At 39.9% G+C, this 27,068-nt stretch overlaps 1 protein-coding gene across 1 annotated transcript in view; it reads left to right on the top strand.

Annotated features, from left to right (window-relative positions):
• FRMPD1 (FERM and PDZ domain containing 1) overlaps positions 1 to 27,068 on the top strand; it is a 102,744-nt gene that overhangs the window by 25,063 nt on the left and 50,613 nt on the right. The window contains exon 2 of the mRNA XM_053578315.1: positions 22,026 to 22,130. Coding sequence (XP_053434290.1) covers positions 22,030 to 22,130 — 101 coding nt within the window. The 5' untranslated portion in view covers positions 22,026 to 22,029. The remainder of the gene's footprint in view (positions 1 to 22,025; positions 22,131 to 27,068) is intronic.

Raw genomic sequence — 27,068 nt, 5'->3', positions numbered from 1 at the left:
TAGGTTACAGGGGTGGTGGTCTGGAAGCTTGCTGACTGCCAGAAGTCACCAGGGAGGTTTGAGGTCAACTGTCTTTGGGGAATGCTACCTCTGGGTGGTGGTGATCCAGGGCGTGTTCCCGCAGGCCAGCTGTGGCATCTCCTTTTCACCTGGTGCAAGGCAAGGTGAGAGGGCAGAAGGCGCTGGTGTCCCCAGCTTCTCAACATGACCAAAGGGCATAGAAAACCTAGAGAACCAGCAGTGAGTCACTGGTTTTTCTTTGGTTCATGATAAACTTCCTTTTATATATTCAAAGCCCTTTTCTATAAAAAATAAAAATTAAGGCCAGGCCTGGTGACTCATGTCTGTAATCCTGAGCCTCTGGGAGGCTGAGGTGGGTGGATCACCTGAGCTCTGGAGTTTGAGACCAGCCTGAGCAAGAGCAAGACCCCATGTCTCCTAAACATAGAAAACACTAGCCAGGTGTGATGGTGGTCATTTGAAGTCCCAGTTACTTGGGAGGCTGAGGCAAGAGCATTTCTTAAGCCCAGGAATTTGAGGTTGCTGTGAGCTACAACACCATGGCACTCTACCCCAGGGCAACAGAGTGAGACTCTGTCTCAAAATATATACATACATACAAAAAGGCTCCTGTTGAAGAAAGAGGCTTTTAAAGCCTTTTTGAGGTTGCTGTGAGCTATGATGCTACAGCACTCTACTGAGGTACCATGAGGTACCATTTCTAAATAAGAAAGGAAAACAAAACAATTTCAGTTAGCCTTTCCCTGACTTTTTATGACCATAAGTAAAAGACATGACTGAGATCCCTGAGGTAGGGAAGAGAGATATGAAACTCTTTAATGGTCTCTTGTTTGCAATTGCACTTTGAGGAATAATCACGTGGTATAATAGATAAGTCCCCCTTCCTTTCTAAGAACTGTGTTTTCTGATAAAGCATCATCTTAATATGAATTCTTTTTAAGAATTCACGCAAATGAGACTCTAGCCTGTTATCTCTCACGGAGCTGTGATCCCTGTAATGAACCAAGGCAACATCAAATGATTGACATCAGAAATATAAATGTGAGCTTCTCTAAAATATTTGCCAATAACTTTTTCTTTGGGGTTAGAAGGTTCAAGAATTAAAGCTGCTTATTGTTCTCGTATTCTAATCTTACCATGGCATTTCAGATATCCATAGCCTGCCATTATTAACTCAACAAAGATTGGTTGACCTCAAGGCATTCTGCTAGGCCCTGTAGGGATTGTCAAGAAACAGGTCACTTTTCTTCTTTCCTCAAGGAGTTGACAATCTAGGGGGGGCAAAAGACAAGACCTGAATGCATATTAAGTTAGAAAACACAAGATAAGAGCTTAGAGGCGATGGTCACAGGCCGTATGGGAGAGTAACTGGTAGGACATAGTAGACTGGTGGCCAGGAACCCATACTGGATGTGATGGGGCTTAAGATGAGTGTTGAAGGTTAAGCAGGATTCAATAAGTCCCAGAGAGTAGGGAGATCATGAACAAAGACACAAGGAAGCAGTGGCTACTCAGGGCTTTTCTAAGGGTCAGAGAAATAGCCGAACAGAGAATTACCTGATTTAAGAAGCATAGGGCAGGCTGGGGATAGTGGCTCACGCCTATAATCCTAGCACTCTGGGAGGCTAAGGCATGTGGATTGCCTGAACTTAGGAGGTCCAGACTAGCCTGAGCAAGAGGGAGACCCTGTCTCTAAAACTACCTGGGTTTGGTGGCAGGTGCCTATAGTCCCAGCTACTCAGGAGGCTGAGACAAGAGGATCACTTGAGCCCAGGAGTTGGAGGTTGCTGTGAGCTATGATGCTACAACACTCTACTGAGGGTAAAAAAGTGACACTCTGTCTCAAAAGAAAAGAAAGAAAAAGAGAAGCATAGGGCATTGAGCTCCTCTTGGAAACATTGAAGAAGTTCTTTAATCTCTCCAAGCCTCAATTTCTTGTCCTCCAAATGGAGTTATGGATTCTCACAATATGGGATTGTCACAAGAAGTAAATGAAATGCTATGGATGAAAATCTTAGTTTCTTTCCCTCCTCAAATTGGTCACTTTGGGGGCAACAGTGGGAGAATGAGTTGGACATTTGGGAAAAGATTAGATTTTAGAGACAGGAGCCCTGGAAGATTAAAGGAGGGAAGTGATAGGATAATATAATTTTAGAATTGGTGTGAAACTTAAAGAAATTCAACATTAAAATAACAGAGATAACCAGAGGTTTGGCAGCTTGTGCAATTCTAGGTTCGTTAGTGGCAAAGCCAGGAAGGAATCCAGGTCTCCTGATTTCTGATCCAATGCTCTTTTCAGCATTCCCTAGGTTTTATCTAGAGGGATGTTGGAAATGTACATTCTTAGACCTCAACCTGGACCTACTGAATCAGAATCTCTGGGGCTCAGACATTTGTGTTTTAACTAGTTCTCTCTGTGCTTCCAATACTTTTAGGGTTTTACTAAGAAAAAATGGGGGAAAGATGAGAAAAATAGATTCCTTATAGGAGTAGGGGTATTAATTCATCAAGAAAAAGGGGACAAAAGGATGAAACTGGGTAACAGAAATAGACTTCTTGGCCAGGTGCGGTGCCTCACACCTGTAATCCTAACACTCTGGGAGGCCGAGACAGGTGGATTGCTAGAGGTCAGGAGTTGGAGACCAGCCTGAGCAAGAGAGGTGCCTGTAGTCCCAGCTACTCGGGAGGCTGAGACAAGAGGATCACTTGAGCCCAGGAGTTGGAGGTGGCTGTGAGCTATGATGCTACAGCACTCTACTGAGGGCAATATAGTGAGACTCTGTCTCAAAAAAAAAAAAAAAAAAAAAAAGGAAGGAAAGAAGGAGGAAGGAACTTCTTTTTTCATACTATCTTTACACATCATAAAACCCACCCTTGAAAGTATATAATTAGTGGTTTTAGTATATTCACAAAGTTGTGCAGATATCACCACTGTCTAATTCTAGAACATTTTCATGACAACCCCCTCTCCCCTCCAAAAAATCCCTCTACCCTTTCAATGGCAGTCAATTCCTAATTCTCCTTCCCTACTGCTCTGGTCTCCACCAGTCAGTTTCCTATCTCTCTGGGGTTGCCTATTCTGGACATTTCATATAAATAATATGTGGCCTTTTATGTCTGGCTTCTTACACTTTTCAGAGTCCATCACATTCATCATTGTTCATCATCATTGCTTTCATGGATGAGAAAGCAAGTCAGAGAGGAGAGTGTTCTGTGCTAGTGTGTCCTACACTGCCTGTCCATTGAATTATGAGTAGGAATGTGATGGGTGGACAGGCAGAGAGTGTGGACTAGGCAAAGGAAATGGCATCTGGAGAGGCATGAGGGCCTGAGAAATTAGGGCCTTTTGGAGCAACACTGGATAATTCAGTTCTGCTGGATTGTGCAATGTGAGAAAGATGACACAGGTAGGTAGGCAGGGGCCAGATCACGAAAGGCTTTGACTGCCCCCAACACCAGGAGGGAGGCAGTGGTATGGAAATGATCACTCACCAGTGATCTGGTTGAGTCCAGATCCAGAGACAAGCAAGCTAATCTGATTTTTGAATGCCAGTTCTGCTATTTCCTTGCTGTGTGCTTGTAGCCAAATTACTTAACTTCTTTGTGCCTTAGTTTCCTTTTTTGTAAATGAGGATTGTTATAAGCATTAAATAACACAAGTAAATTGCTTAGCCCAGTGCTTAGCACCAAGTAAATGGAAATGGTAGTATTATGAACATAGTTGTGTTATTAATATTACTACAATTCTTGAACTCAGACTTTATCCTAAAGATCAAGGAAACCACTGGAGGATTTTGAAAATAAAAGCAATGCAATTAGCGATTATTATATCACATGGCAGTGGTATGGAGGAAGGTTGATGGAGGGTAAAGCTAGAAGTAAGGGGGCTGGCTGTGGTTATTGCAGTATTTTAGATAGAATTAAAGTTTGAACTATGGCAGTAACACTGAGAAAGAAGATGAGGTGAGAAATTAAGATAATTGGGAACAAGGGCAACAAGACTTGGTGATTGGACCCATGAAACGGGGAAAGAGTCAAGGATGATTGCCAAATTTTTGACTTAGACAGTTAGGGTAAAATGGGGGTCTCCCTCAACAGGATGTTCCATGTTAGAGGAGGGGGTTTTGAAGTGTAGAACAGAGAAAGATGGTGAATTCTGTTTTACACATAACTGGGTCAAGTGCCAATGAGATGTCTCAGTAGAGATGCTCAGTAGAGAGTCTTTAGAGCAGTAGCCCCCAAATTTTGCTGTACATGGGAATCATTGGTAGTTTAAAATGACCAATTTCTGGTTCACATTCTCAAAAATTCTGATTTAATTGGTCTAGGGTGCAACCTGGGAACTTTTTTTTTTTATTTTTTATTATTTTTTTTTTAGAGACAGAGTCTTACTACGTCACCCTCGGTAGAGTGTTGTGGCGTCACAGCTCACAGCAACTTCCAGCTCTTGGGCTTAGGCGATTCTCCTGCCTCAGCCTCCCGAGTAGCTGGGACTACAGGCACCTGCCACAACGCCCAGATATTTTTTTGTTGCAGTTTGGCCAGGGCTGGGTTCGAACCCGCCACCCTTGGTATATGGGGCCGGCGCCCTACCCACTAAGCCACAGGCACCACCCGAACCTGGGAACTTTTAAAACACCCTGGGTGATTCTAATATGCAGCGAAGTTTGGGAACCATTGGTTTAGAAATAATAGGTACCATTTATTTAGATGAGAAGGGAGCTGAGAACCAAACCCTGGAATCAAGAGGATGGAGGAAAGAGGAGTTTATGAAGAAGGCTGAGTAGGTGTAGCCTACTCAAAATGCCACCTTCAAATTGTTTATGATCTGGTCCAGACCAGCTCACAATTTAGCTCCATCTCTTCTTCTAAATCATAGAGTCTCAGGCTTGGAAGGCACATATGGATCTAGTCCCCATCCAATCTTTACTGAACCCTGCAGGATCTTTGACCTGCTGCTTACTTTTGTATTCTTATATACCTGGTTGAGGAAAAACTCTCTCTCTAGCGGGGCTGCCCAATGCTGTTTTGGTATCTCTGATTATGAAGAATTATTTACGAGATGGGCAAAGTGAATAAATGCTAAAGCTGAATAATCGATACATGGAGATTCATGATATTATTATCTACTTTTGTGTGTGCTTTAAATTTTCATAAGAAAAATTAAAGAGACAAGTTCTTTACATTGAGTCAAAGCTGGTCTTCTTGAGCTTGGATGAGTTGTTAATTCAGGACCTTACAGAACAAGTCCAGAATCTTTTACATATTAATTCCATTCCAGTATTTTTGATTGTTTCTAAAGGCTCCTAAGTCTTCACAACTGAACGATTTTGCTCAGGTTATTTATTATCTCCAATATTTTGTATCTGACAGTTTCATTTGAAGTGCTATCCAGTTTCATTTTAAAATTTCAATTTAGTGCAGGAATGAGGAACCTGCAGCCTTAAGGCTACAGTGGCCTTCAAGATCTTTATATGTAGCCTTTTGACTGAATCCAAATTTTATTTGTTTTTTAACTGTTTTTCTTTTTGAGACAGAGTCTCACTCTATTGCTCCAGGCTAGAGTGCTATGGTATCATAGCTCACAGCAACCTCAAACTGATGGGCTCAAGCATGAATCAAAATTTTAGAGAACAAATCCTTTTATTTTTATTAACACATTTTTGTTCCTCTTTTATATTTTTATTTTGTTTTTAAAGTACCGAAGAATAAAAGGAGTTTCAATGAAATAATCATCCCAGATTGGGTGGCACAATTAGAACATTAGAAGCCATAAAGGGCTAAATTGATGGCTGTTACGCTCATGATTTAGTACTAACCTGACTGGCACCACTACCACTGGAGTCTTACGAGGGCTGATGAGAGTTTATGGGGTTGACTACTCCAGTCTTTTATCAACCTTTTTTTTGAGACAGAGTCGCACTATGTCTCCCTCAGTAGAGTGCTGTGACGTCACAGCTCACAGCAACCACAAACTATTGGGCTTAAGCCATTCTCATGCCTCAGCCTCCCAAGTAGCTGGGACTACAGGTGCCCGCCACAACACCTGGCTATGTTTTGGTTGTAGTTACCATTGTTGTTTGGCAGGCTCAGGCTGGGTTCGAACCTGCCAGCTGTTGTGTATGTGACTGGCACCCTAGTCACTGAGCTACAGGCACCAAGCCCTTTGATCAACCTTTGACAAAGGTACACCGTGTTTCTGTTTGAAGTGGAATTTGTGAATAGTTGTACAGCTAGACAGTATTTTTTAAAAGAAAACCAAGAGATTGCTAAAGGAAGAAAACAGACTTGTTTATGCGAGAATCTCACTTTGTCATCATAGACCAGAGTGCAGTGCTGTGATCATAGCTCACTGCAACCTCAAACTCCTAGGCTCAAGTGATTCTCCCATGTCAGCCTACCAAGTAGCTGGGACTATAGATGTGTGCCACCACGCCAGGCTAATTTTTCCATTTTTAGTAAAGACAGGGGTCTTCCTTTTGTTCAGGCTGGTCTCCAATTCCTGAGCTCAAGTGATCCTTTGGCCTCGGCCTCCTAGAGTGCTAGGATTATAAGCGTAAGCTACCACGCCAAGCCAAGAGCCAGATCTTTAAATGAGGAGGGAGAATGGCACTATTATCTTTTCTCTGCGAAAGATAAGATGGTTTGCTTGCTTCGTTGTACTGAAATATCAACGTTAAGGAAATTCAATGCTCATCAACATTATAACAGTCATAAAGACCACAAATATTTTAAATTAGAGGGAGAGGCACGAAAGGTTGTATTGCAGAAATTAAAAGATAAAAAGCAAAAGCAAAGAAAGATAGTTCTTTCAAGCAGCCTTAAGACCTGGAAATAATGCCACTGAAGCAACTTATAAAGTTGCTTATATACTTCAAAAAAAAGGAAGCCATTCAGTGATGTAGAAATTGTGTAAGAAGACAGAGAATGCATTGTTGAAGTTGTAGGATGTTTAGACCCCAATAATGTTTGAAAATACAAATAACTGCCTCTTTCAAAGAGAACCATAACTGATTGGGAGCATGAATTAGCCTTCAACTTAATAGAACAACTGCATGCAATAATTTGATAGAAATATATGTACTATTCAGTCTCTTTGGATGAATCAACTGATAATACTAACTCTGTACAGGTTTTATACTTCATTCAGGTCGTAACAGAAAATTTTCTTTGCCATGAAGAGTTACTTGCTTTGGGCACACTTATGAACAGAACATGGGGAATAGATGTCTTCACCAACTTTCAGGATAAATATTTTGATATTGGACTGAATTTGGTAAATTTAGTGAGTATATGTACACATGACGCACCTTCCATGACAGGAAAAGATGAAGGGTTTATTGCACAGATTTTAAAAAGTATTAACAGATCCAGATGCCCTCGTTTCTTTTCATTGTATCTTGCATTAGCAAGATCTCTATGCTAAAGCTACTATTTTAAGTGACACCTGGCAACGAGTTATAAGTATTGATAACAATATTTGAGCTAATGTGACAGGGGCATCATTGGTCTGTTTTGTAACATGCTAAAGTTTAAAGATGAGGTCTTCAATGTGGATTTGCCATATCATTCTAAAGTGAGTTGGCCATCACAGGGACAAGTGTTAGCCAAAATTTTTATCTGTAAGAATAGATAGTTAAATTTTATGAAGAACAGAATCAGCAATGTGAATTATTGATAGATGATTTCTGTAAGAATGCAGCATTTTTGAGTGATATCATGTCAAATCAAAGTGATGTGAATATTTCTTTGCAAGATAAAACTAAGTTTATATATGACATGTGCCAAAAAAAACAAGTATTTCAAAAAAAGGTATTATTTTTCAAAACATTTCTTCAAAAGGAAATTTCAGATGAATATTTTCCCCAGTTATTAAAAATCATTAATGAACAGGATGATATATGCAAATTATTTGAAGAATATGCAGCTATAATAGACTTATTAATTGGAGAATACAATGAAGGATTCACTGACTTGGAGAACCATGACATCACACTCAAATTAGCATTTCAGCCTCACCTACTTGATATCACCAAGGCACCTAAAGAACTACAGATGGAATGGATTGAGTTCTCAGTAGATGACACTATAAAGTCATTGTTTGATGCTAAGAAAGATCCAGTTGAAATGTGGAAAAGTGGAGTAGAATACCCATGCCTTTTGCAGCATGCCCAAAAAGTGCTTTCTTGCTGAATCTACATTCTCTTACCACCCAAATCAAGATACCTTTAAGGTCACAAATGACTGATACACATTTAGAGAATCAACTGAAACTGCAGATCTCCATGCTGGAACTAAATGTTCAAATGCTTTCCAGCAAAAATCAGACACAACAAAGTCATTAAAAGGTTAGTCAACTTTAAAATTAACACATACTTTTCATTTTTTGAAACTATTAAGTCCATAGATAGTAGTTAGATTTTAACAAAATAATGTACATTGTTAAGTATATCTAAGTGAAGTTTCTTGAATGTGGCCTTATTTGATTATAGCTAACTTAATGTAGGCTTCCAATATGAAAAGGTTCCCCACCTCTGATTTAGTATAATGTGACTTTTGGCTTTTCAGTTTCACTCCTATCTTAAAGAGTGATGCTTTTCATTTCTCAATAGCATATACCAGTTTCCCAAAGTATTTTATTATCCTCTCTTGTATTCCTTTTATTTTATTTATTTTATTTTGACACAGAATCTCACTGTATTGCACTGGGTAGAGTGCCATGGTGTCATAGCTTACAGCAACCTCAAACTCTTGGGCTCGAGTGATCCTCCTGACTCAGCTTCCCAAGTACCCAGAACTACAGGCACCCGACACAACACCCAGCTATTTTTAGGGACAGGGTCTCACTCTTGCTCAGACTGGTCTTCAACTCCTCATCTCAAACAATCCACCTGCCTCAGCCTCCCAGAGTGCTAGGATTATAGGCATCTTGTATCCCCTTTAAAGGGTGTCTGTTTGCTTTTAAGACAGTTATTATTGGGGTGGCACCTGTAGCTCAAGCAGCTAGGGTACCAGCCACATACACTGGAGCTGGTGGGTTTAAATCCAGCCCAGGACCACCAAACAACAATGACAACTATAACAACAACAACAACAAAAATAGCCAGGCATTGTGGTGGATGCCTGTAGTCCCAGCTACTTGGGAGGCTGAGGCCAGAGAATCGCTTAAGCCCAAGAGTTTGAGGTTGCTGTGAGCTGATGCCACAGCACTCTACCCAGGGTCTCAAAAAAAAGAAAAAGAAAGAAAGAAAAGACAGCTATCATTATGACATACAAGGTCTGACAATTAAGTTCATGAACTTGCCACCAATGATTACCTTGGCAGCACTGTGCAAACAAATTGGTAAGGTTTCATAACCTTAGTATATCAGTGTCTCAGAGTTGTATTTGTGTCAATGTGGAGGTGTCTTGCTGAGTAGCATTCATTATTATTGCATGTTTTTGTGTACCATTGCAAAAATGTCAGAGACTGAAATTACAGCAATGAACAAACATTAAATTTCTTACTAAACTTGGCAAGAGTGAAGTGAAATCAGGGGTATATTAGACCAAGCTTATGGGGACAATGCCATGAAGAAAATGGCATTTGTGTAGTACACAAATGAATTAAACATTATTCTGAAGGGAGAGAAAATGTCACTGATGAAGAGAGGTCAAGGCAGTCAGTAATGAGCAGAACTGACAAAAACATTATGAAAATTCATCTAATTATGCATCAAAATTGTTGGCTGACTGTGGAAAGCATAGCCAACCAAGTAAATATCAATAGAGAAACAGGAAAATCTTAACTGAACATCTTGGCCGAGAATTCATGTCTCTTGCATCATGACAGTGTACCAGCTCACATGGCATTGTCTGTTACACATTGTATCGTATTCCACTTTATTGGAACACCTTCATACACACCTGATCTGGCCCCCAATGACTTTTTCTTTACTTGAAGATAAAGGGAATGTTGAAAGGAAGGCATTTTGATGGCATTCAGGACTTCAAAGATAATACAAGGGCAGCTTTGATGGTCATTCCAGAACAAGAGTTCCAAAATTGCTTTAAGGGTGGACTAGGCGGTAGCATTGGTGCATAGCTTCCAAAGGGGAGTACCTTGAAGATGACTATAGTGATATGCTGCAATGAGCTATGTAGCACTTTTTCTAGGATGAGTTCGTGAACTCAATTGTCAGGCCTTCTCCATTTACAAAATGTTTAGAGAGAGTTTGCCTTTTCACATTTACCTTATTCCAGACAACCAGAAGTGGGTTCATTTTGGAGGTTTGTATCTTTTAAGTCAGCAGTCCCCAACCTTTTTGGCCCCAGGGACCAGTTTCATGGAAGACAATTTTTCCATGGACTAGGGGCAGAGGATGGGGATGGTTTCAGGATGATTCAAGTGCATTATATTTATCATGCACTTTATTTCTATTATTATTACATTGTAATATATAATGATAAAATTATACAAATCACCATAATGCAGATGCAGCTTAATTGTTATTTGCCACTCACTGATAGGGTTTTGATGTGAATCTACAAGCAATTGATTTAATATGGTCCCTGCATAGTGAAACCTCTCTGCTAATGATAATCTGTATTGGCAGCCACTCCCCAGCACTAGAACACTGTCCAAACTCTACCTCAGATCATCAGGCATCAGATTCATAAGGAGTGCCCAACCTGGATCCCTCACATGTGCAGTTCATGGTAGGGTTCTCTCTTTGAGAATCTAATGCTGCATCTGATTTGAGAGGAGCTCAGGTGGTGATGTGAGTGATGGGGAATGGCTGTAAATATAGATGGAGCTTTATTGGTTTGACTGATGCTCACTCCTGACGTGCAGCCCAGTTCCTAACAGGCCATAGACTGATACTGGTCCATGGCATGGCAGTTGGGGGCCACCGTTTTAAGGGTTTTGCCCAGTTGGTGTGTACTCAGTGGAGGATGGTCTAAGGTGATCCAGTCTTATGAAGACCTGTTGAAGAAACTGAGGATGTTTAGTCTGGAGTAGAGGAGACTTAAAGAAAACAAGATTTCTCTGTCCAAATCCAGAAAGGCTGGTGTACAGAAGAGGGAGCTGATTTATTCTGGGTGGTGGTGGGAATGGCCAGAGGGCAACGCTACTGCAGAGAGGTAGAATTCAGCTTTATGTAAATAAACTTTCTAGCAATAAGATGAGTTGGACAGTGAATGACAGGACAGTTAAGAGGCCAGATGACTTCTTGGCAGTGTTTCGGGGTTTATATAGGCTTTTATTTTCTTCCATTAGCCCAGCATTCAAGAGGCTAATATTAAAACCATTAGCGGCAGTTCATTCTCTTGACTTTAAACTTTCCTGCTCAGACCTTGCTGTGTCAGGGAGCACTTTTAATGGCATGGTGGTTGTAGCTATTTGTTTAGTCTTTTGGGATCTCTGGATGAAGGTACATGCCAACCCACAGTCTAGATATACAATGCAAATTAATTCTCTTAATTAGAGCCATATATGTTTATAGAAATCAATTAGTTAAACTGTATTTGGCATCAATTTCTCCAGTCTCTTGTAAGTTACCACTGCAGTTTGGTGCCTTCAAAAGGAATGGAAAGGCTTGGTAGCCTTCATTTCTTAAGGATATGTTGGAGATCCCTGACTACTCTATCGTTATTAGGAGACCGAAACAATGTAGAGGTCAGACATAGCATCTTCCAGTGCTGGGGTTACTTTAGGATTTCTAAACCACTCTGGGTGATATGAGGCTTTGAATTTCAAGACAGACTACAACAGGTACCATCTTGCCTGGCTCCTAGATCTTAAAGAAACCTCACTTTACATGGATGGAAGGAATCGTAGACGTCATCTGTTCCCTGTACTCCATGGATGTGTCCCTGAACTCCATTGTAGCATTCCTTCTACTATATCCATGCAGAGTTAATTATCCAGCCTCTGCTAGAATACCTTCAGTGGCTGGGATCTTAATAATTCTTAAGGAAACTCATTCCATCCCTAAATCACAAGGAACACTACAAAGCATCTTGCCTTTGTCTGAGCTAGAGTCACCCTCTCTGTGACATTCCCCGTTTCTCTTGGCTCTGCATCCCAAAATCATGAATATGTGTCTATCTTTTACATGGCAGCCCATGGGCTGTTTGTGACCATGATCACATAGGCCACCCCCAAGATTTTACTAATAAACATCCTCTGATTTTTCAGTGAGTCTTTGTATGATTTGATTTTAAGTTTACTTACTATCCTAGACCCCATGAAAGGTACTGAAAGTGCTCAGGTATAAGATGGACCAAGTTAATCTCCATAGCCTAGGACTGCCATCTGACTTGATCCTATAGAGGGCCTGACTGAGGCGATTAACATTTGAAAATAATATCCAGGGCAGTGCCTGTGGCTTAGAGGGTGAGGCACCGGCCCCATATACCGAGGGTGGCAGGTTCAAACCCGGCCCCAGCAAAAAAAAAAAACTGTAAAAAAAAAAAAAAAGAAAGAAAGAAAATAATATCCAGTGGGCTTTGCTAGACATTTATTCTTCTGTCCTCTGTGACCAGTTCCTATAGTGCCAGAACACTAGAAATTATACTCCTGGGCCTCCACAGTAAGTTTCATGGAAATATGATGTGATTTTTGTGTCCTTGGCAAAGGAACATTAAATAAACCTTATTATAAAAGAGCCTTTACAAATTGTTAACAAGAAGGCAAACATAGAAAAATAGAATAGTAAAGAAAAATCAGAAACAGAAGTAAAAAAAAGTACAAATGTCCAACAGCATATGAAAACATTGAGATATGCTAATAATTTAGAAAGATGTCTATGATATAGTCACAGATTAAGAAATGAAAAAGTAAAGACCACTGAGTATATGACATTCTAGTTTTATTTTAATATATGGAATAGAAGCTCTTATTAATTTACGGCAAAGTTAGTGTGAACATATGCCCAGTGGTTAACTGTGTTAACTTCTGATGGAAGGGACTGAATACTTGAAGTTGGATGCTTGTTTTATATAATAGTATTGTGATGGACTTATATGTGATACTTTTGCTTTCTGTATTTTAAAAAATATGGTGGCACCTGTGGCTCAGTGAGTGGGGCGCCGGCCCCATATGCCGAGGGTGGTGGGTTCAAACCCAGCCCCGGCCAAACTGTAACAAAAAATAGCCGGGCGTTGTGGCGGGCGTCTGTAGTCCCAGCTGCTCGGGAGGCTGAGGCAAGAGAATCGCGTAAGCCCAAGAGTTAGAGGTTGCTGTGAGCCGTGTGACGCCACGGCACTCTATCTGAGGGTGATACAGTGAGACTCTGTCTCTACAAAAAAAAAAAAAAAAAAAATATATATATATATATATATATTTCAGGGCAGCACCTGTGGCTCAAAGGGGTAGGGTGCTGGCCCCATATGCTGGAGGTGGCGGGTTCAAACCCAGCCCCAGCCAAAAACTGCAAAAAAAAAAAAAAGTATATATACATATATATATATATATATATTTCAACTTTTAATTGGATTCTACTTTTCATCCCATTACCAAATTAATTGTTAAATGATAATATATACTTTTTATAAAATGTGGATACTTTTGTCTTCTATGTTTTTAAAAATATAAACATTTAAGCCAATAATATTCATCCTGTTGGCAATTTCTTTTAATTATGATATTCAGTGCTTATACTTTTAGTATATGTGTTGCAGAAGTGAGTGTGATAGTCAGTGTTTACAAAGGTCTGTCCTGTCAGGAGTGGAGATTGGTAACTTCTTGGAAGCAGTTTAATAATATACATCCGGGCTGTGCCTGTGGCTCAGTTGGTAAGGCGCCGGCCCCATATACCAAGGGTGGCGGGTTCAAAACCCGGCCCCGGCTGAACTGCAAACCAAAAAATAGCTGGGCGTTGTGGCGGGCGCCTGTAGTCTCAGCTGCTCGGGAGGCTGAGGCAAGAGAATCGCTTCAGCCCAGGAGTTGGAGGTTGCTGTGAGCTGTGTGATGCCACGGCACTCTACCGAGGGCGTTAAAGTGAGACTCTGTCTCTACAAAAAAAAAAAAAAAAAAATATATATATATATATATACATCCAAATTCTTAAAAATGGACATATGGTTAGATCCAGTAATTTCACTGCTAGGAATTTATCCCAAGAAAATACCTGGGACATAGCCATTTGCCACAAATAAGAATTGTTATTGTAAAAATTGTAAAAAATTTTATTATAAAAACATTTAATGATAGATTTATTGAATACAAGATGATATGATCATGAGAAAATAATACTATAGAGCCATTTTAATGATGATGGTGTAAATGTAATGATGTTCATGAAATCATAGTGGGAAAATATCTCATTTTAATTTAAAAAATATGCATGTGTAAGCATAGAAAAATGAAAAATTGATACCTGGGAGTAAAATTATAGGTGATTTAATTTTAATTATATTTTTTTGTGTGTTCTACTATAAGCATATATTACTTCAACTTTTTAAATTAAATTTAAAATAGTTTTCAAAAGTAAAGTAGTACTAAGTTAAGGGCTTATAATAGAAATCAGCAGTTCCTGACCTATTTATTCCTCCTCAGCCTCTAATTTCTTTTCTTAGGAGAAACCTTTTTAAGTGCTTTTAGCTGTTTCCTCTGGTATTTTCCTCCATATTTCTGAGGAAATGTGCTTATATTCTTATTTCCTAATGTATTTATTTTGGACTTTATCTAACTGTTACAGTAGATGGTGATGTGAGCCCTTAGGCTGCTTATACTTCCCTTCTCTATATCTTCCTGATATCATTATATCACTGTTTTAGAAAGATCATTTTTCAGTGTTTACATGATTATGACAATGTAAATATTGTTCATTGCTGAACCAAGTAGTAAACTATAATTTTATTTCCTTTCTTGGACAACTTTTGGGTTTTATTGGATTTCATAATTCCTCCTGTTTTTGACTTGCTTAGTTTTTCAAATACTTACTGGTAATTCTTCCCACACCCTCCAACAGCCTTTCAGTGAAATTTTCAGCACAAACACATCAGTTAATCTACCCATTCCTGTTTCTTTTTCCTAAGACCTCTGTTCTTATTTATTATTATTTTTATTATTAAATCATAGCTGTGTACATTAATGAGATCATGGGGCACCATACACTGGTTTTATAGACCGTTTGGCACATTTTCATCACACTGGTTAACATAGCCTTCCTGGCATTTTCTTAGTTATTGTGTTAAGACAGTTATAGTCTACATTTACTAAGTTTCACATGTACCCTTGTAAGATGCACTGTAGGAAGACCTCTGTTTTTATACAGAAGTCTCTACAGCGGTGGTTCTCAACCTTCCTAATGCAATGTCGCGGCCCTTTAATACAGCTCCTGTGGGTTGTGACCACAGGTTGAGAACTGCTGCTCTACAGGTTGCTGGCCAGTTCTTTTACACAGGTGTTACCATAGTGCGTTCCCTCACAATCATCCTGGATGCTCCTTTTGCCTCTTGCCTTATTTCATCTGTAATTTTCTGGATCTCATCTATTTTTAATTTATTTTTTGCAGGGACATCCCCTCTAGTAGCACCCTGAGAAGGGATTATGAAAGGTGAATTTTTGGAGAATTAAAATATCATGTTCGTACTACTTGATTAGTAGATAGGGTATAGAGTTCTAGATTGGAAGTTATTTTCCTTCAGTCTTCCATCATTGTTACTGAGAAATATATGCTTTTTTTTATTCTCAGTTGTTTGTATGTGATCTTTTATTTTCTTTCTGGAAATTTTGAAGATATTTTCTGTTTCTAGTTTCTGAAATTTTATGATGTTAGTCCTTGATGTGGGTCTTTTTTCATTCATTAGGCCAGGCACTTAGTAGATGTTCTTAATCTAGGCTCTTCAGGGAAATTTTATTGAATTTTTTTACAATTTACGTCCTTCCATGTCCTTTATTTTCTACTTCTGGAACTTCTATTTGATGAGTATTGGATCTCCTTGGCTGATAGTTTACATTTATAGTCTTTGTGTTTTCTCTTTGACTATTCGTTACTCTTTCAACAATATTTCATGATTAGATTTTTCAGTTTTTTTTTTTTTTTTTTTGTAGAGACAGAGTTTCACTTTATCGCCCTCCGTAGAGTGCCGTGGCATCACACAGCTCACAGCAACCTCCAACTCCTGGGCTTAGGCGATTCTCCTGCCTCAGCCTCCTGAGTAGCTGGGACTACAGGTGCCCGCCACAACGCCCGGCTATTTTTTTGTTGCTGTTTGGCCGGGGCCGGGTTTGAACCCGCCACCCTTGGTATATGGGGCCGGCGCCTTACCGACTGAGCCACAGGCGCCGCCCTATTTATTTATTTTTTTATTAAATCATAGCTGTGTACATTAATGCAATCATGGGGTACAATGTGCTGGTTTAATATACAACTTGAAATACTTTCATCAAACTGGTTAACATAGCCTTCACTGCATTTTCTTAGTTATTGTGTTAAGACAGTGTTTTTATTTTTTAATTCAAGATTCAATCTAGGATCCCTTACTGCATTTACTTCTCAAGTCTCTTTCACCTTGAAGAGCATTTCGGTCTCTCTCTCTCTTTTAATAACACTGGCAGTTTTCTTTTTTTTTTGTAGAGACAGAGTCTCAGTTTACTGCCCTCGGTAGAGTGCCATGGCATCACACAGCTCACAGCAACCTCTAGCTCTTGGGCTTACGTGATTCTCCTGCCTCAGCCTCCCGAGTAGCTGGGACTACAGGTGCCCGCCACAACAACCAGCTATTTTTTGGTTGCAGTTTGGCCGGGGCCGGGTTTGAACCCGCCACCCTCGGCATATGGGGCCGGCGCCCTGCTCACTGAGCCACAGGCACCGCCCTAGATTTTTCAGTTTTTAAATTGAATTTTTTATTCTAACTGTCTCATTTTTAATTTTAAGTGTTTATTCTTTCTGATAGTTCCTTTTTTAAAATAGAAATCCTTTTCTTGTTTCATGGATGTGATACTTTATCTTTTTTGAGGATTTACCTTAATTTTTTTCTGTTTCCTACATTATCTCTGTTTCTTCTGAATTTTTCTTTTTGTTTTGATCTGCTTTTCATAACAGAGGCATTCCTTAAATATCCATTCATAGGTAAAAGTAAAGCAGTAAAAACAAGTGATTAGAAGCTTCATATGATGGGTCAGGCTCATGGATGAACAGATTTCAATGTAGGGTGATGTGGTAACAAGTTACCTTTTCACTGAGGGAATCCTAAAGCTGTCAATAGCTGAGGTCTTCTCTCTGGTGCTATTCAGGGCATGATTTTCTATTCTCAGACTTGAGATAGTCTGTTTGTGTTGCTGTAATGCAATACCATGGATGGGTAATTTATAAAGAAAAGAAATTTGTTTCTCACAGTTCTTAAAGCTGGGAATTCCCACGTCAAGGTACTGGCTGGCATCTGGTGTGGGCCTTCTTGCTGTCATCCCGTGGTAGAAGGAGGGAAGAGGGCTGAACGCGTCCTTTTATCAAGAACCCACACCCTCAATAACTAACCCACACCCACAATAATGACATTCATCTATATGTGAGGGCAGAGCCCTCATGACCTCTCACTTCTTAAAGATCCCACTTCTCAACCTGTTAGATTGGAAATTAAGTTTCCAGCCCCTGAGCTTTGGGAGACATATTCAAACCACAGAGGATATAAAGTCCTAGCTGCCAATATTTAAGACCTGGGCAAAAGAAGGGATGGGAGTTCTTGTCATTCAGTAGGAAGAGTTTTATTTAATCCTTCTATTTTTATTCCTGCACTCTCTTTTGTGCCTAGTCTTCCCAAGCTCCTCGTGTTTTATTTTTCCAGCAAATAAGCCTCGTGCCTACAGTAGGCTAAGAAAGGGATAGTTGTCTAGGTGGGCAAGTGGGGTAGATGGGGGCTGTGAATACAACTGCTGCTTACAGAGACCTGTTTCGATATTTTTAAGCCTTGTGTCTTGTTCCTGTTTTCTCCTATACCTACTGCCTCTAATTCCTGAGTCCTTGGGCAAAGCATGTTATTTTTCATCAGAATCCCTCTCTGAAGGCACATAGCTTTTTGTTTTCTTAGTTCTGCAAACTCAGCTACCTTTCTTCCAAACATTTTCTATCTTCCCAACATTAATATCTCTTATCTATTGTTGTCTTTTTCCTGTATTCATTATCCTATGAGTTTATACCTTTTTTATTCCTTTATTGTAACTTATAGGGTTTAGGAAGAAGAGATTAAGACATTGTTTCAATTCATCATGTTTAATCAGTAATCTATTCTCCATTATTCCTTCCTTTTTTTTTTTTTTTAAGATTAGTCAAGTATAGTAGTGAGAAAGGAAGAAAGAGTAGACTAAGAAGTTCACTCTTCAACTAATTGTGACAAATCAATTCAGATAACTCACTACTGTTAGGCCAATTTTTATATATTTTTAAAAAGCGAGATGCCTAGAACTGAGGCTCCCATTGTAAAATAAAGCTAGACTGTCAGAATTTATTTTTGTAAAAGGCGAAAGATTTATACAATCTGAAGAGAAACCAGAGTCAGAATTTATTTTTGATTACAGCCTATGTCTATACTCGCCTTTTTATCCATTAATTTGTATTTGGCTTCCATTTACCTAAAAAGTAAGTTCCTGGAGTGGTGCCTGTGGCTCAGAGGAGTAGGGTGCCAGCCTCATGTGCTGGAGGTGGTGGGTTCAAACCCAGCCCCGGCCAGAGACTGCAAAAAAAAAAAAAAAAAGTAAGTTCCCAGGTTTTCAAAGAGATCAGTTTGGATGTTCTGTTTTAAACTATTTCATTTTTTTTTTTAAGAGGCAGAGTCTCACTCTCATGTCCATGTTGGAGTACCAGAATGTAGTAGCATGATCATAGCTCACTGCAGCCTTGAACTCTTAGGCTCAAGGGATCCTCCTGCCTCAGCCTCCTGGGTAGCTGGGACTACAGGTGCACACTACCATGCCTAGCTAATTTTAAAATTTGTGTATAGCAGCATTTTGCTATGTTGTCCAGGCTGGTCTTGAATTCCTGCCTCAAGCAGTCCTCTCCTATTGGCCTCTCAAAGTGCTGGAATTGCAGGGGTGAGCCACCACACTAGGCCATCTTTTCATTTTATAGAACCCACTATTACTTTGTTTTTTTTGTTTTGTTTTGTTTTGTTTTCGTGGTTTTTGGCCGGGGCTGTGTTTGAACCCGCCACCTCTGGCATATGGGACCCGCGCCCTATTCCTTGAGCCACAGGCGCCGCCCGCCACTATTACTTTGTTAATTGTTATTGGATCCTGTTTGCTGACATTTTATGTAGTATATTTACTTTTGTATTTGTAAGGAGATTGTGTTTTTACCTTATGGTACTGTTTTATCAGAACTGGTATCAATGTCCTGCTGTCTCCTTAAAAAGAAGTTGGAAACTTTCCTTCTTTATGATCTAGTGCAGTTGAAATAGTATTGGGGAAAAATTAACTAGGCTGGCTAAAGGCAACATGGTATCCTGGACTGGATCCTGGAACAGAAAAATGTTAATGGGAAAACTGGTAAAATTTGAATATATTCTATAGTTTAGTTAATAGAAAAATTGCCCAATATTAATTTCTTAATTTTTCAAAGGTACAATTGTTACGTAAGATGTTAGCATTAAGGAAAACTGAAAAACAAACAAACAAACAAACATAAGGAAAACTGAAAGAAGGGCATATTGGAACTCTATATTATTTTTGCAGCCTTTTTATATATCTAAAAGTATTCTAAAATTAAAGTTTATTTAAAATAAAAAATATCATTAGGCTGAGCTTCATATAGATGTATAAGAATTCACCTCTGAACCTGTCAGTGCCTGGCTTTTTGGGGGAAGGGAGTGGGGAATTAGCTCTTTAACAAATTGTACTTTTCTGTCATGCCTGTAATCCTAGCAGTCTGGGAGGCTGAGGTGGTAGATTGCCTGAGCTCATGTGTTCGAGACCAGACTGAGCCAGAGGGAGACCTGTATCTAAAAATAGCCGGACATTATAGCAGGTGTGTGTAGTCCCAGCTACTTGGGACGCCGAGACAAGAGAATCACTTGAGCGCAAGAGTTGGAGGTTGCTGTGAGCTGTGACACCAGAGCACTCTACTGAGGGTGACGAGTGAGACACTGTCTCAAAAAAAAAAAAAAAAGAAAAGAAAAGAACAAATTGTACTTTTCTGGCAATTGTCTTTGCAGATTTTCTGTTTCTTCTTGGATTATCTTAGATTATTTCTATTTTCCTTGAAAACCATCTGTGTCATCAGAGTTTTCACATGTATCTGTAAAATGTTAAGCACGTCAGTCTCTTATAATTTTTTTTAATTTGTTTTGTATCCATGTTTATTTCCCAATGCCGTATGTTATATTGTACAATTATTTATTGGATTACGAAATTGGTGAGTTGAGAGTAGTATTTTAAAAAGTAAAATAGACTGGGGCCTTGGTGTGTGCCACACCTTCTGGGGGCAAGACATGATTGCAAGAGGGACTTTACCTAACAAATGCAATCAGTGTAACCCAGCTTATTGTACCCTCAATGAATCCCCAACAATAAAAAAAAAAAAGTAAAATAGACTAGAATAGAAAAATATCAATGTACATTGCTTTATGAAACTGTAACCTCAAGCACATGTATGGATTTTCTTGGTAGCTTGACATTATCTATGAAAGCACAAATATATATAACTTTTGAGCTAGCAATTTAAACTTGGGAACTTACCCAGATGTATAATTACATACATGCAGAAATTATATATATACAACTTAACTCATTGCAGTATTGTTTACAGTAGAAAAAAATTGGCAGTAACCCAAATGTCTGTCAACAGAGGAGTAGTTTTTAAATTATAGTACATTCATACAATGAAATACTCAGTAGCTGTCAAAAAGAATGAAGAAGCACTCTTTTTTCTGATGTAGAAAAATGTCAAGACTACATATGCTTAGGAGAAAAAAGCATGGTGCAGAACAGTGTGTGTGGTGTACTACCCTTTGTGTTAAGAAGAAGAAATCCAATCCTTTTATTTATATTCGCTTGTATAGGCATCACACTTTATGGGGGCAAGACATGATTGCAAGAGGGACTTTACGTAACAATTGCAATCAGTGTAACCTGGCTTATTGTACCCTCAATGAATCCCCAACAATAAAAAAAAAAAAAAAAATTTGCTACTTCATGTATGACCTTGGACACGTCAATTTCCTTATTACATTTTAACAATAAAAGCAAGTTGTAACCAATAGTAGTATTTCATCAAAGAGGAGTCTGTGATTAAATTAAAGTCTTCCCTCACTTAAAAAAAAAAAAGAAACTCTGGAAGGATTAATAGAAAACAAGAGCAGTGATTGTATGGACCTGAGAACTAGATGGTTGGGGGAAGGATAGAAGAGAGACTTTTCACTGTCTACATATTTTTATTGTGGTAAGAACATGTAACATGAGATCTTTCCTCTTAACATTTCTTTAAGTGCCCAGGACAGTAACTGTATATCCTTTTGTATAGGTTAGCATTGAATTATACAGGTGAAATACACGTATTCAAAAATTAAGTAGAAAATATTGAGCAAAAGCAGAAGCACTCAGAAGATGTGTACGGCGTGATTAAGAATGCTTCCATGAACATGTAGCTCCTGATGCCGGCAGACTGAACTGGGTTGTCCAGGGCTGCACAAGTAGATCGGGGACAGGGGACAGTGACACACAGTGAAGTGTAACAGAGACATGCACACTCACAGATTTATATGTGTATTTCCTATGTATTTCTTCACAAAGTTTGAGAAACTGTATCTATTTTATTCTCTTGTCCATATATGTAACTCTTTAAGAAACAAAGTCAGTCTGTTTACCACAGATTCTCTTAGGGCCATTCTCTTAGGGTTATGGAAGTTGTTCACTCTGTGGACATTGAGCACCCGGGTATGATGATTTCGGATAGAAGGAAAGCACTAGTCACGTAATCAGCATGTCTTAAAATGGGCAATTACAGGAAACATCAAACTGATTTACCAGAACCCTCTTTGTAATATTTAAGTTAGCTTGTCATGAATGTTTTTCTTCCTTTTAGGTAAATGGAAGAGCTGGAGACCAGTTTATTCCAGACACGGAAAGCGCACAGAATAGAACAAATGGTGGCGAGATGGCTTCGGCGCTCCCGGGACAGCTCATCAGGGTAAGACTCCTAGACTAGTGGAGATTTCTATCTGTAAAGGTTTGGTGTCCCTCTGGGAGGAGTTTTGCCAGTCCTGGCAGCACCTTGAGATCACTGTCTCCAGCTTGCCTTGTTCTTATACAACATGGTAGGGGAAATGTAAGCAGGTCAGCAATTTTGCTGGAGTGCCTTTTCTGCGTGTCCCTATTCACTACATTCACCTACATACAGACCTAGTCACTCCAAACTCACACACATATTAACAGAGACAAGCACACTCACAGATTTATGTACTCCTACACACATGCATATATACTTTCTAGAACACTCATATGTATACATGTAGGTATAATATATATATTCTCTTGATCTCTCTCTCACACACACCTACACACATACACACACAGGAAAGTCTTAGACTTGACAGGAAAGCCAGGCAATCTGCTGTTTATATTCTTTCCCCGTCTTTGTTTCCAGCAGCTGTTCCTTCCTTACAGTCCCTATTTCATTCTAAACAAAATAAAATGAAATCAAATACAGATCTGTTTTGACTGCTACAAGAGAACTTTAAAATATGTTCCATTTCAAAGCGTTCATTTTCCATCTCAGATTCCCCATCTGGCCTAGAGATAAATATCACGTGTCAGGTGTTTCTGAGACACACATTCTTCCTAAGGAACTGGAAACAGCTGTTCTACTGCTGAGTAATAAGCTTTGCTCAGGGCTACACTGCCCTGTGTCTGAGTTCTCTGAACCTCATATGCTGAGGTCAGATAAGGCTGATAGAATGGGTCCCATTTTACAGATTAAGCCCCTAAGGCTGAAAGAGTAACTTGTTTAGGACCACTACAGCCTAGTGCTCAGAAACATTTGACAGTTCTCCATTTCCTACAGGATTAAGTGCAAATACGGTTTGGTTTGACCTTTCAAGGCTCTCCAAGATAGACCCACCATCTTACTACTTCTGCTCCATTCACATTGCACTCCAGCTGAAGTGAACCACTCATTGCTCCCCTACTATAAACACCTCCTCTTCCCCTTTCCCCTGGGACCTAAGCTTCTCCCACCCCCAGTTGAAGGCCTGACTGACAGTGCTGGGTCTTCCATAAAACATTCCCCGATTCACAGTCCGGATTAATCTCTCTCATGGGTTCCTACAGTATTTGATTCACAGCATTGGCACTGTGCTTCTCCTGGTGTGCTCAACTCACATTGGGCACATTGCTTTCCTTTCTTCTAGATCCGCCTTCTGTGAGTTCAAGGAAAGTGTTGACCTCATCTCTTTAGCCTAGAAGTGACTGAGCTGCAGAAACAGTGTAGGTGGCCAGGTGGTGCTTGATGAGTGAATGGGAAAATTGCTAAGCACATGGTTTCCCAGAGTGGGCTCTGCAAAACCGGGTCCAGTGTGATGCTGCTCCACTAAAAACGGTTCTGTGGCCAGATGAGTTTGGGAAAAGATGTAGCCTGCATCCACTTCTACCCCCTTTAGTAGAAGGGATGATTTATTATACACATAATATGAACTAAAGGCTCTGAGAAACCCTGCAGTTTAACTTGAGGTGACCTATGCATTTGACCTTGGAACCCTCAAACATCCTGCTTCTCTCACAGAATGTAAATGAAAGGTAATGAAAAAAAGCCTATAGCAAGTTTTTTTCCCCATGTCTTTTTGGAGATGTGTTTCACATACCATAAAATTTACCCATTTTGTACAATTTACCCAAATGTACAATTCAGTGATTTTTAGTATATATTTGTATGTATACAGAATTGTGTAAATTAGCAGTTATTTTCCATTTGTCCCTCCCCCAGTCCCAGGTAATCACTATTTTATTTTCTATCCCTAAAGATTTGCTTATTCTGTATATTTCATATAAATGGAATGATAAGTGGAATCTTTTGTGACTGGCTTTCACTCAGGATGATGTGTTCAAAGTTCATTCATGTTGGGCGGCGCCTGTGGCTCAGTGAGCAGGGCGCCGGCCCCATATACCGAGGGTGGCAGGTTCAAACCCAACCCTGGCCAAACTGCAACAAAAAAATAGCTGGGCGTGTGGCGGGCACCTTAGTCCCAGCTACTTGGGAGGCTGAGGCAGGAGAATCGCCTAGACCCAGGAGTTGGAGGTTGCTGTGAGCTGTGTGATGCCACGACACTCTACCAAGGGCGATAAAGTGAAACTCTGTCTCTACAAAAAAAAAAAAAAAAAGTTCATTCATGTTATAACATGGATTAGCATTTCATTTCTTTTCATTGCCAAATATTATTCCTTTTTCTTTGTTCATTCATCAGTTGATATAAACATTTGGGCAGACATATAAACCCCAATTTTATTCATATACATATATATTTATTTTATTTATATATATCACATATTTTCAATATTTCATATATTATTTTCAATATTATATGTGGCCAATAATGATAAATATATATATAGAAATGTATATATCACATATATTTATTTTCAATATATATTTCAATATGTATATAATGTGTATAATATAAACCTTGTAGTTGTTTCCACTTTGGGGCTATTGTGAATAATGCTGCTATGAATATTTTTGTAAAAGTTTTTGTTTGAACATATGTTTTCCTTTCTCTTGAGTATATACTTAGAAGTGAAAGAACTGGGTCATATAGTAAATCTATGTTTAGTCTTTTGAGGAACCGTTAGACTATTTTCCAAAGTGGCTGTGCCATTTTAGATTTCCACCAGCAGCATGTGAGGGTTCCAACACCTCCACGTCTTTGCCAAAACTTGCTATTATTATCTGTTTTATCTGATACCACGCTACCCCCACTATCCTAGTAGGCATAGAGTAGTAGCTCATTGTGGTTTTGATCTACATTTCCCTGATGGCATTAAACATTTTTCCTTGTGTCTAGAGAATTTTACTTTCTAAGTACTTGAGAAAGAGAAGGTAAAGGGAGAAGGATTCTTTTCATTGCCCATGGAAGACATCATTTCTGTGTTTCTAGGATAAATCACATGTAGCTTTGTTAAATTGCTCCTCATCTCTAATCCTGTGTCCTAGGTGTCTTCAGATTACTTGAAGGGCACCACTAACCCAAAAAAAGCTATGTATGAGGCTGGGCATGGTGGCTCACACCTGTAATCCTAGCACTCTAGGAGGCTGAGGCGGGTGGATCGCCTGAGCTCACGAGTTCAAGACCAGCCTGAGTTAGAGTGAGACCTCACCTCTAAAAATAGCCGGGTATTGTGGTGGGCACCTATAATCCCACCTACTCGGGAAGCTGAGGCAAGAGAATCATTTGAGCCCAGTAGTCTGAGGTTGCTGTGAGCTACACCACCACAGCACTCTACCAGGGGTGACAAAGTGAGACTCTGTCTCAAAAAAACAAACAAACAAACAAACAAAAAAACTAAGTTCGGGGTAAATAATGACATTTCCCGGGAGTAGAGTAAATGGTACCTCTTCTACCCAGTTGCTTAAGTGAGACATTTGGGAGTCATCCCAAATCCTTGAATTCCCTGCATACATCCCAACAGCAGCGCCTGTCAGTTGGCCATCAAACATGTCTCATATCTATCCACCTCCCTGTCTCGGGATCACTGCCAGGGTCACTCCCTTACCCTTTCCCTGTTCCAGCTCATTCTCTACCCTTGCAGCTCTACAGTGGCTTTTCAAAATGCAAAATGTTCCTGTTCTGCACTAGCCCCCAGCTCTACCCTGCCCTCCCACACCCTAACCCCCTCAGTGGCTCGCCTCCCACTTTGCCACAGCCTATAAGCCTCCTCATGATCTGCCTCAGCCCAACACTGCAACCTCATCTTGTTCCTCTTGCTTCTTTGCTCACCATCTCCATTGTTTTGCTTCCTTTCCGTTCCTGGAACTAATCAAGCTGTTTCCTATCTTAGGGGCTTTGCTGTTTAGTTGGCCTAGAAAGTTCTTTCTCTTTCTCCTTTTTTTTTTTTTTTTGTTTGTTTGTTTTTTTTGTAGAGACAGAGTCTCACTGTACCGCCCTCGGTAGAGTGCCGTGGCATCACACAGCTCACAGCAACCTCCAACTCCTGGGCTTAAGCGATTCTCTTGCCTCAGCCTCCGGAGTAGCTGGGACTACAGGCGCGCACCACAACGCCCGGCTGTTTTTTGGTTGCAGTTCAGCCGGGGCTGGGTTTGAACCCGCCACCCTCTGTATATGGGGCCAGCGCCCTACCGACTGAGCCACAGGCCCCGCCCTCTCTTTCTCTTTTTAATGACAGCTCCTTATTCTTCAGGTTAAGCTTCACCGGCACCTTCCCTTAAGAGGCCTTTCCTGACCACCTAAGGCGCAGTGGGTTCATCCTTTTTGTTTGCTCCCTAGTACTTATCTCCTGAGAGAAAGACTTAAAGATTGTATAGTATACCTTCCACTTACTAACATCAAGTTTTTTGGCCCAGCAAGGTGACTCATGCCTGTAATCCTAGCACTCAGGAAGGCTGAGGTGGGTGGATTGCTTGACCTCAGGAGTTCAAGACCATCCTGAGCAAGGGCGAGACCCCATCTCTACTAAAAATAGAAAAACTAGTGGGGTGTAGTGGTGCATGCCTACAGGTCTAGCTCCTTGGGAGGCTGAGGCAAGAGGATTGCTTGAACCCAAGAGTTTGAGGTTGCTGGGAACTAGGATGCCATGGCACTCTACCCAGGGTGACATAGTGAGACTCTGTCTCAAAAAAAAAAAAGTAATAATAATAAAATAAAAGAAATAAAAATAAAACAACAAAGCCCAAGATTTACTGAATTCTCTTATGCTTAATCTGGAAATGTTAGTTTTATGGAACAAGATCTAAAGAAGCATAAGGAACCTAAAGCACCTTTGTGCCTTCTTCACTATTGCTTGGTTTTGACCTCAGGGCTTGAAAAGATGATTTCTTTCAACTTATTTTGAATCTTAAAAATACAGCTGGGAACCTGTAGTTTAATGGTTAGAGCGCTGGCCCTTTAAAACAGGGCTG

Source organism: Nycticebus coucang, chromosome 2, assembly GCF_027406575.1.
Source record: "Nycticebus coucang isolate mNycCou1 chromosome 2, mNycCou1.pri, whole genome shotgun sequence".
Taxonomy (NCBI): domain Eukaryota; kingdom Metazoa; phylum Chordata; class Mammalia; order Primates; family Lorisidae; genus Nycticebus; species Nycticebus coucang.
This window is presented reverse-complemented; position numbering and strand designations above follow the sequence as displayed.